The 11,860-nt window shown below is 44.4% G+C and overlaps 2 protein-coding genes across 2 annotated transcripts in view; one reads left to right on the top strand and one right to left on the bottom strand.

Moving 5' to 3' along the window:
* The window catches only part of rnf38 (ring finger protein 38), a 119,828-nt gene that overhangs the window by 95,142 nt on the left and 12,826 nt on the right, over positions 1–11,860 (top strand). The gene's annotated exons all lie outside the window — the stretch shown is intronic.
* Positions 208–11,569, bottom strand: LOC139340982 (rho GDP-dissociation inhibitor 1-like). The gene is made up of 6 exons (XM_070977167.1): positions 11,463–11,569; positions 7,341–7,529; positions 5,774–5,857; positions 2,741–2,817; positions 2,251–2,314; positions 208–2,168 (listed from the first exon to the last, which is right to left on the bottom strand). Exons 2-6 carry the CDS (start codon positions 7,525–7,527, stop codon positions 1,969–1,971), a joined length of 612 nt encoding a protein of 203 aa, XP_070833268.1. The 5' UTR covers positions 7,528–7,529; positions 11,463–11,569; the 3' UTR covers positions 208–1,968.

Consider the following 11,860-nt stretch of genomic DNA (forward strand, 5'->3'; position numbering starts at 1 on the left):
AAACTCGACATTTTGTTATCAATGTTTGGTGTCACACCGAGCTGAGGCCCTTTTCCTCACACCTGGCTTGGCTCCTCCAGAGCCACGGGAAACCTCATGCGGCCGTCTGCACAGGCGGAGCTGAGCTCCTCATGGTGACTAAACTGAAACCGAGGCTCGACAAGCAGCACGTCTTATTTGCATAACACTGCAGGGTTAGAGGCCAAGTTGAGCAAAATCTTTATTGACTGAGAAGAGCAATCACAAATGATGATAGAATATACAACCCCACCAGCATGCCAGCGTTTTCATAGAAACTGTACAATGTGAAGGAATGTATGGCGCAGGAAGAGCTAATCAGAATCAGAAGAAACAAAAGAGCTTTACATCCATATGTTCTGGTACAGTACAAGTCGATTTCAATTTACTTACTGGTCAGCTGCGTTTTAAAACCCTTCTCCTCTCATTAAATATTAAGCACGTTTCAGTTAGTGTCACCTGACCCTTCGTTTCACTGCTTTCACTCAGGGTCACTGGGTCAGTTTTCTCTCTTTACTACCAGCGTCTGTGTGGCTGAGACCAGACACCCCCGAGGTCTCTGGCAGCAGCAGACGGTGCCTGGCTCAGCCTCCTCCACACCTGGGGTCTCCTGACTGCAGGCTGCCACTTATGAAGCAATCTAAACAAGCAAGGGGGGGCTGCTTCGTAGGGGGAATGATGAACATTAAGGCAAAGGGGAACAACAAATAAAGAAAGGGCTAAATAAGACATTTTTGTTTCTCTCTGTATGATTATAGTGAATGCTAAGGCCTCATGGCTAAAAGGAACAAGAGTGCCAAGAATCAACAATACTGATTTTCACTTGGTTTGGTAACTTTTCTCCAATTCTTCACATTCAGTCCCCTCCGATTCCAAGTTTCTCATGGGGGCAGTGAGTGTGTGCAGAGCTGTATCTGAGTAACCTGTATAAACAGTCTCTACTACAGCAGGGCTACAGGTGGTTATTAGTCAGTAGTGAGAATAAGCCCTTGATATACAGACTACCTGATAGCAGCACTGCTCGTACACACAAGGCATGCTAAATAGACATGTTTTAGACATTAGTTGATACATAAGGCAGCTTTTTTTTTTTTTTTTTTTTTTTTTTACCCTTATTCTTTTTACTCCCTTGTTAGCGTTGGCCCACACCCCCATCTGAAGGGGAGTGGGTGAATACATTTAGGGAAGGGAGGGAGGCGCTGAAGAGCAGATCTGAATGAAGGCAGGTATCGGTAATTATATCAAAAGACAGCAAGCGATTAAGTATGCAAGCAAAGGAATGCTGTAGCAAGGGTGGGGGTCGGGGTGGGGGGGCAGGTGGATGTGGTGGGGCCTTTCATGAACATAACAGCTGATTGACAGTGATGTGAATACAGTCACATTACACAACCATTGATACAATTATATAAAAAAGGCAAACAAAAGTTGATTGTACAGTTGCTTTTCCACATGTACTTCATACTGAGAGAGGAAGACACCATTCTGGAGAGGTGGACGGCAGGGTTAATCTCTTCAAGCAGCAAAAGGCTGGGGCAAAAGAAAAGTAGAGGGCTGGGTGTGAGGAAGTAAGGTGCTACATGGCACAGCTCAGTGGAGGGGGGGGGTGGTGGAGCGAGTGAGGATGGCAGGTTGGTGAAGAGGTGAGGTGGCTCGTGTGCAACCATGAGATGCTGGGCAGTTTGGGAGGTGATGGGTGGACGGATGCGGGGCGTGGGGGAGGCTGCTGCTACGGCTGATGCTACTGCTGCTGAGGAGGGAATGATGCCACGGGGTTAAGACAGCGAGGCGGGAACTAAGGCATGAGAGCATGAAATGCACAACAAAGTAAAAACAAAGAAGGCAGAGATGGTGGACGCGGGGCGGGGATGGGGATGGGGGGGGTGGTGGCTGAGGAACGCATGGGGCTGGGGGATTTTGATTCCCTTGCACCCCCTTAACAAAAGGCCTCTTTTAGTCTTTCCAGTCTTTCTTGATGTGGAGGTTCCACTCCCAGGACAGGTGGTCGTGCTTGTCGTCGTCAGTGAACTTGGATTTGATGACGTAGTTGCCGCGGGCCAGCAATCCTTTAGGGGCCTCCTCCATCGTGGTCAGGAAGTCATACTCAGCAGGACGGGGCCCGTAGCTGCCCACCATGTAGTCCGACGTATCAACTGGGAACAAATGAGAACGGTAATTACTGATCAAATGCTGGAGGGATTACTTCACATGAGGCAAACAGAAATGCTCACTCACTCTTCATTCCTTTCCTGTATGTCTGCTGCACATACTTCAGACCTGAAACGATCTCCTTGTTCACCTGAGGAGACACAAACATCGTTAAAGACGACCACAGATGCTCGGTTAATAACGAGAGTTAGATATCAGCAACAACTTCAAAGTGTCCCTGAACCTTTAGAAAAGGTTGGAAAAACATGCAAAGTGTCATGTTTGACATTTAACCTGCTTCTTTCACTGAAGAATCAGACAATTAGTCAGGACTGTGTCGCTCTTTTGACCACTTTTACTATTGCTGTCCTGATGTTACACAAAATCAATATCATGACATTAGACTGGATACTTCCTGGGATGTTCCTGTGTACTGTGATGCAGCTGAATCTGCATTCTGGATCTGCTATTATTCAGCCATTTAAAGAATGGATTCATACTACACTCATATTCCATGGAAACAGACTACGACCGTTCCTTCTGTATGTCCTGTAGCTGGAGCTACAGCAGCTCTCACCTTAAAGCTGATCTTTATTTTGTATTCGACTCCCTCCATCAGAACAAAGGCCTGCTTCTTAAAGGCCTCCAGGTCTCCTGTTACAAACCGAAGGGGAAAGGAAAGCACAGGATCAATATTCAGTCCATCATAGTCACAGTGATGCTGATAAGGATCATCAGGAGAAGTCAAACCGAACCAGTTCAATCTCTCATCTGTGCAGAAACTCCTTCCCACGTTCTCTTGAGTTGAATGTGAGCCATTAGCAACAGGAAAAACCTCCAACGCCAAGTACAAAGTACTTTACAAAGAAACTTTCAAAACATAGAAACACTGGCTGGCCAGTTATAACTCTTGTCTGCTGACAGAGAAACTGATCCACAGATTCATCCAAAACACCGTATCTATTCAACATTAACATTATTTCATGTAAAAACATCACAAATGTTTATGATCCATGTATATGTACGCACACAAAGGGTTAACAAAACCAAATAACCAAGCACGCATGTAAATGAAGCCCATCACACGTTTGATCGGCTTCTACAGGGTTTTTTGCTTTGTGTCACAGGATGTTCAAAGTGCTGAAAAAGGACTTTCAAAGTCTGTCCCTCTTCCTCCCCAGCAGCCCTTCACAGTAAGGTTAAAATGCTGCCACAGAGTCAGTCAGGTAACCAGTTGTAGGCTACAACTTATTCAGAATTTGGCAAATTAGCACCATTATGCCGAATTAGCTATTAGCAGTCCCTGTTTGCAATATACCAACAACTACCACTGGATTGATTTGATGCTGAAGTTCTGGACTTATCGTGTACACACAATCACATTCTGTTTTATTTATGTTTTACACTGCGTCCCAACTTTGGGTTGAAGTAGCATTGTTTTTTTTCTGTGATTTGGACTGAAGTGGATTCTCAGATGTTACCTCGTGACGGACAATGGAGATAATGACATAAGCCGCACTGAATCTAAAAAATCTGTGCATCATGTCTGCGTGTTACTCACTAGTTATTACTCTGAGAAGAAACAAGATATTTGATGCAAATTGCAGTGATTTGGCGCTCTGTGTTTTAAAGCACTTTAATTAGCTTCATGAACTGCAGCCTCTGCTGCTGCTGGACCTGCTGACTGTGTTAATAAGTGGGTCAAATCAGCAGCCAAACTAAATCAACTAACTTCCTGTTTTTTTAGAACACGGCATGCGCCTGTCCCTTTCACCTCATGCAGCACCTTTGCCTCCCGTCTCCCCTCTGTGGCCCCCTGCAGAGGAGCAGCTCCCAGTTTGAAAGCCTCAGTGGTTATCAGAGACTTTAAACTATTAACTATAACAATAACAAACATTGTAGAGAAATAAATGGTCCTATACATTTATACCACGGCTGACTTCTCGTCCTGTTCCACAGGCCTCTGAAATGAACCTGGCAGTCTGCTGGGTGCTGACCACCGTGTTGAGAGTCATGTTCCTGCTGAGCTCAGAATGTGTTCTCCTCTGCCCGGGGTCCTTCTCTTACACTGGTGCCTGAGCTTCAAGGCCGCAATAATCCAACATCAGACAGGTCTGACGTACAGAGGCTGCATTGATTCCTTTACTGGCAGTGAGCTCACTCACTGACTAAGTTTGTATGACTCATCCTCAGCAGGCTTTTACTGTAACTTTAAAAAGTACCTAAAGGTGCATTTCACTCACAAAACAAACAGCATCAGTCTGATCTTGTCATCAGGATGTTTCATAAATGGGCTGAAATATCTGTTTTTAACATCCAGCCATTTCAACGTTCAGTACAGAAGTTGGCTGTACACACTGAGGTATTACTTATGAGCTACACCTGTACAATCAAAGGCAATCCAATACAACAGCCCTGAAAAAATACCCTCTTATGATGTTGTGATGTGCCTGTGATGTTCCCTTCTTGTTGATGAGAACATTCACACAGACACAAACTCCCCTTTTAGCCACAGAGACTTCTCGAGAAGCACAGAAACACTTGGCGAAATTCACTTTATCTGCATCAGCTGTTGGAAGCTAGCCGCAGGCCCGCAGGAAGCGCCTACTCCTGAGGCACTCATTTATTATGACGGCCCAAGAACTGTCTGAGTGCATGTTCAGGACTGGACCATGAGGACAAACAGAAGCCTCACGCGCTCAGACTTGTGTACAGTATTGATTCAGTACAAACAAGCACTCCTCGCTACTATCAATGTTAGAACTTGGGATGAAAAATGTTAATGTTACGCATGTTTAAATATAATGTAGCTGACTTCCTGACACATAGAGCAGAGACAGAGAGGATGTCCAAAGGGCAGAAAGACATGCAGCAGGCCTTTGAAGACAGCGGTCTAACCTTTTTTTTTAATCTCCCTATCCACCTCTGCAGCTCTCTTTTCCCAACATCAATCCTAACATCACAGCCACTCGACACCTTCACAGCTTTTATCCATCCAGATCTACCCGGTTCTGAAGATAAGCACATTTCAGTCAAACTGAATGGTTACAACTCTATTTCCAGGGTGGTCAGTCACTCATTTGCACTGGGAAAGTAGGAAAATGAAGAGTGATGCAGAGAAAGGTAGACATAGGACAGAATGTTCTGGGTGGATTCAAATCTAGGCCAGCTACAGCGTCTACAAAGGCGGGGGGCTAAACTGCTAAAGAGTCACGGGGAATAATTAAAGTACATTTCTACAGTCATCAGCCAAACAGAGAAAAAGATTCCAGTCTGTGTACCTCCTCTGTACCTCTCTACCTCTGTAGGCAATCAGTGAATCCATATTCATTTACAGCATGCTCAGCACAGACTCAAACCTTCACAGACGGATCTGTAAGTACTGTTGGATGAAAATCAAAACAAGCAAAGTCAGTGCAGCGGTCAATGGGATGCTATATTTGACTGCGACAAGTATAGCAAGTGGGAGAAAGATACAGAAAAGATTTCTGTGATGAGATGATGTGTGGAGTAACACTGTTGATTATTAATGTCTGGATCAACAACAGCTGCTTATGACCTCCTCTGATGTGACACACAAGCTCCACAACGTGCCTGAACGGGGACTCACCTCGCAGGTCCAGGATCAGGGGGTTTGGGGCGGCTTCGCAGACCAGAGTCATCTGGGTCACTTGGACATTTGGAACAGCAGGATCTGAGACAGAAAACACACAGACGTCTTCAAACACACCTTCCCTGAGGTGGATGTTCTGTATGTTTGCAGACCCTTATCAAACACCTTTGACTGTGCGGTGTGTTCACCTCCATTCACCTGGTGGTGAACACACGACGCAGAGTTTTGTCCTATTAACCAGAGAAATAACATCCGGATGACAAGTGCGATCAAATACTGCATGCGTGTACGATTCATTTACAGGTATTTGTTGTGACAACACTTATGTGGAGGCATGCGGACAACTTAGACCAGAATCCAAACATTTCCAGGAGGCCTGCACATGATGCGCGTCCTGTAACAAGCAGCTGTCTGAGTGTGTGGGCTCCGGGGAGCTGGAATCAGGATGGCTCTGCTGTAGTTGGGACAGCCTCTGCATTAATTAGACTTCACCTTCTTCTCATTCACACTGAAACAGCCAATTCTCCTCACTGAGAGGCAGCAGACTGATTTATCACATGTTCAACACAGAGCCCAGAACATACTAAGTCAGGGGGTGCAATGAATGCATGTGCACTGAATTTACACACATCCCTGTGGAAGTCTGATTTATCTGACTGCATGGTAGCCCTATTGTAGTAGCATCCTTTATACAGTCACTAATTAATGTTAAATCTGACTGAATGAAGAAGTTCATGTTGTTATCTGGTCAACATGCTCACTTCATGCCAGCGTCTGTACTATTTACATCTCGTCAAAGGCTGCGTGATGACCCACATTTCACTCATGTAATATGCACATAAACCCGACCAGAAGCTTATTTATAGGCTTTAAGTCTACAGAGTCATAGAGTTCACAACAGCATCATTAATTAATGCTATCTTAACCTAATTGCGTGTCATCAGTCTATATGGAAAGGTTGTTGTTATTACCACTGCTGGCCACCAAGCAGTTATTAGTGAATCCAGTTTTACACCAACAACAACAAATCATATTTAACTCTATGTCAACCACAAATTCAGGCCAGTAGTTCACTTTAAAGGAAATCTTTGCAATTCTAATAACAGTCGCAGTATTGGTTAGAGAAACTGCAACTAGATATTTTCCTCCACACGCAGGCATGCACGCACGCACGCACGCACGCACACACACACACACACACACACACACAGCGAGCAGCAGAGCCAGTAAAATTCATTTCTGAAAATACAGCAGTGTTTTCAGCTGTTATGTCCACAGTCCCCCATTCACAGCTGGTATGTTTTAGCCACAGCATGCTCATTAGGCAAACAGCTAACTATTGTGAACACAAAATGTTGACTCAGATCACTTTTGAGGACATTACACAGACTTCGGTTAATTTTTCTGGAGACTTGCCCTGAACCTTACCTTAACCATTGACCCAGAAATCACCCATTTCACAATCGGGGACACAGCTTTAAACCCCAATTAGACTAGCCATCCCCACTTCACTGGTCTTAGTCAAATGTGCTCCTGAAAGTCAAAAACTCACGAAATGCATTACCAGTTTCAGAGACCCCGGAGCCAAGCAGGGCTTCCTTATATTTGCGTAGACTCTCATCATCCTTATCCAGATCGTGGATCTCTTTCACCGTCTTCTGGGCTGGTGGCTTGTAGTTCACTGGCTCTGGCTCCTCATTTTCGGCGGCGATGGCTGCTAGCTGCTCTGGAGTCACCTCATCCTCAGCCATGTCTGGGGACAGAGTGGGTGCGAGAGGAGGATAAACAGTGGGCGTTAATGGCCCTTTGACCGACAGAAATTAATTAAGAAAAGACACAAGCTAGGAGAGGATTCTTCCTTTAGTCTTCATGGACACTGGCCTCTTGGGGAAGAGGTTGTAAATCACGGAGACGCTCTCAACAATAAAGCAAGTCCAGCCTGTTGGATCTGAAGCTGCGGTGTGCGACTGAGGCAGTGCAGACACTGTAAGGCAGCGGCAGCAGCTGATGACCCAACTGCTGCGTGACATCATCTTAACACACTTCTGTGAAGTAGCATCACCACCAGGAGAGTTATGAATGAGGCGTCATGCATCACATGATACAAAGCCTCTCCTGGGGCCTATAGGGCCACTCACCCTTTTCCATACAATAAGCTCACAACAGTGTCCAACACACGGCTTTAAAACTCACATTATGCAGTTTGTTTCTTTCTGTTGTGGTGTAAATTCTTTGTAAAGAACAATTCGAAGTACAAGCACAAGAACAGCAGATAAGGAGGCCATTCAATTCATATCAGGAAACAAAGACTCAAGAACTCTGTTTCTTTATGGCGGGGTCATCCCTTGCTGAAGAGGTTAGCGGTGGAAGAAATGCCTCAGCTGAAACAGATCAAGCAGCCTAACAAAAGCAGGAAGAGCTCTGTTTATACCAAAAGTTTGGACATTCACGTTAAAGTAATCCCACCCACAGCACTGCACAGGCTGAATCCCTGAAGACTCAAGCAATGCAGTGAACAGAGCTGAAACTCAATCTGCCACCAATACACTAATCAATTAATAGTTTCAGTCCTTTTTCAAGCAAACATTCTACGCTTCCAGCTTCTCAAATACAAGTGTTTGCAGCTTTTCTCCATTTCATAGAACTGTGCACTTCATATCTTTGTGTTTTAGACTGAACTTGAACTATTTTCTAAACTACAAAGTTAAAATCCACACAGAATCAGCAGATTATTCAACAATGAAATGAACTGCTGGAGCCCAGATGTACAACTATTTTGATAATCCATCCATCTTTATGCCATGTTGTAAAAGAAATCACTCATACGTGACCATCTGCTGGCTTTCTTAGTCTTCGATGTTTCAGATTGTTGATCAAAGAAAACAAGCTAAATCTGGATTTTTTTATTTATTTTTTGTTACTAAAGTCTCATCTGAATTAGCAGGAAAATGACTGTTAGTTGCAGACATGCATTCAGCCATAGTGAAACATCACTGTGAGCCAGTTTTCCCTTCATCTCCCCAACAGCTCTAACCAAGTAATGCTTCAAGTTCCAGAGGTCACGATTCTCCAAAACCACAATTTGATATGACTTTGAATTTTAAGGTCAAGATATGATTTTCAATTAGATTTTTGTTTTTTGGCTTTCAGCACTGACAGCCATTGTTACACTATCGAGGCTTGACAGATCATTGGTTCTATGTAACAGTCATTTCCATTTTCAAATTCTCGTCTTTTCTTTGTTGCATGTGTCACACTCAGGCCATATGGTCAAATTTAAACAGACACTTTCACAAAGAAGGTTAAATGTCGCCACAGTGGCAACTTCCCGTCCCGTTTCTCCGCCATCTCATGGTATCTTTTTTGAAAAGTGCGGCTGCAGGCTCCTGGTGAGATATGCCAGGTCATCTTTGAAGACACACGCCAGACGCATGCAAGCAGGCAAGGGTGGAGAGGTGGAAACACTGGGAGAACCACTGATCCAGGTTTTGATTTCAACGATTGAATGTGAAAGCTCATTTTGAGCCATTATCAATTAAGAAGTGGATTTGCAACACCCCCACTATCTACTCCAGTTTATATTATTCAACGACAATGCTTTCAGCCGCCACCCTTAACCACAGTGCTACATAAACTGTGCATGTGATTGAAAACATTTTAGGTCATAATAGTAGAGCTGCACAACCAACTGTATATCGAAAATTAAGCATCCATTATTGCTGGATATTGCAAACCTGGAATGAATGGTCACCAAAAGCTGTGTTTTCTTTCTTATCTTACCATATAGAACACTCGCAATAATCCTGTCAGGCTGATTATCACTAGACGGATTCCTCCCTCTCACATGAAGTGAGAATCTCAGAGCGTGCCTCCCCTGACCTGCCCAAACTAACAGAGGAATGTCAGCAAGCAGTAAAGGCGTAAACTCTGCCAACTGAGGAGCTTCAGGCTGTAGCCATAGACATGTCTGAGCAGGGTCCAAAACATTTTCAGTGGTCTTCCTTTCTACTCCAACACTATACAGGGAGGAGGAAGCAATAACGAGCGACTAATCCAGGGCTTGGAAAACATTCTTATTATTATTCTTATGCTCAAATTTGACCTCGACTGGTTGCACTATGATCAATTATCCCTTTGTATGACAATCTCAGATACATTTTCCGATAGAAATTCCTAATAGGGTTTAGTTACGACAGGTTCCGTGGTACTTTTGGCTGATGACGGCGTAGATACGGCAGAGGATGGTTCATAAAACAATACAGTGCAGCAAAGGAGCCCAGACTCTTCTCACTGAACAATCCTTTGATCTGAAAATGTGCTCCACTGTTTTGCATAACTAAACTTGATATCCACAAGAGACAAAATCTGGATGAAGGCTGTTTGTAGTGACAGGAGAGGTGCAGGGTGGGGGAGGGGGCTTCAGACTGACTGTATTATATAACTGCTAGCACTGAACTCTCTGTCACTGTGGAGAAAAATCAAGAAGTTCATCTTCCTTTCTCTTTAGGTGGAACAAGTTCATGAACATGGCTGCAATGGCATAAAGTTGGTCTTCTCAGAGTTGTTTTCTTTGACATATGATTTTAGATTCCTGAAAGGAGGTTTGATTGCTTCATCATCCGGTTCTACTTGACCATATGTACTTAATTTCCACAGTTCCTAATAGGTTATAAGGCACAAAACTTAAGGAGTAATGTAAGAGGTCAAGTGCTGTCATGCAAAACATCAATATAAAGAAATTTCAGGATTATACTGGAATCCAGTTTGACAGGCCCACCGCACCCAGCCTTCAGCTGGCAAACTGCTGGCTGATCAGGACAGGAAGCCAGAAACTTCAACTTGACATACAGAGATGAAGAGGACATGAGTGTGACTCACTGTCTCACTCACTTCACCTCTTCTGTCTGGCCTGGCTTTCTTTGAGTCAATCTGTTTTAGTATTGAGCAATAACAAACTGCAGGGCAATGGCACTATCTCTCCAGCCTCTGTCTCACCCCACTGGCCTGACACAAAGAAAAAAAGCAATCCAGAACTATGAGGAAAATATGTAAGAACAAGAACATTTTAACGTTTTCGCATTGTGATAAATGTGCAATGTTATTTTTACCAGCACATCAATGTTACAAATCACAGCTTTTATAAATCAGTGGAACTGATTAAAGCAATGTTTCCCCAAAAGAAGTGATGATGGTTGTGGTGTTTTGTTAATGTCGCTGAATCATGTAATGCCCACCACAACTATATCAAGTCGTGATTACACAGCTACCACAGCGCTGTAACAGTAACTTCCAGTCCATGTACTGACTGATAGCTAGTCGACGGCAGCACTGCAGACTGGCATCCTTTCAGGGAGCCGGCTCCGATACCGACTCTGACAGCACACTGAAGCAAAAAATTAACGTGTCTGGGTGGTGGAATTGATTTCCACTCAACAATGGTGATCAACTTTTCTTGGCGCCGACCCTCTCATACAGGGTGGGACTGAGGAGAGAGACAAGTGGCTAGCTGCTTCTCTGGGAACAATCCAGCCAAGCTAACCGGAGCCTGTGGCTAACGCTAGCCTGACAAGTTCTCATCAGTTGATGGAGAGCAAGGGTGGAACCATAACGGTTTCAGTGATGTCCGCCGGTTATGAATGTTCTAGAAAATGTATTATTAGCTGCTCGTGAAACCGACGAGACTTACCTTTATATTAAGTGTAGTAGTGGTTTCAGGTGCTTTTGCGGTAAGTGCGTTCGTTGTTCGGAGCTCTTGTGCAAGTATGGCGAATAACAGAACGGCGCCGCCCCGTGCGTCGCCCGCGCAACACCGTTGCGGGAGATGATTTTTTTCTTAAGAAGGCGAAGTCATGACCCGCCCTACTCTGCCTCTGATTGGCTTACCCCGATATCCTTTGCCCTAATCCTAACCAATCGTTATTCCTCATGTCTAAACGTGACCAACTCAACCAATAAAGGGAAGGAATACAAGCCAATCAGAGGCAGAGTAGGGTGGGTCATACCTTCGGCATCCTGGAAAAAAAACGCACTTTCTGGTAACGGGCCCGTAAATGCTACTCGCAATTGACGTGCAGGTCCGCGCGC

The sequence above is a fragment of the Chaetodon trifascialis genome, chromosome 2 (assembly GCF_039877785.1).
Source record: "Chaetodon trifascialis isolate fChaTrf1 chromosome 2, fChaTrf1.hap1, whole genome shotgun sequence".
NCBI lineage: Eukaryota > Metazoa > Chordata > Actinopteri > Chaetodontiformes > Chaetodontidae > Chaetodon > Chaetodon trifascialis.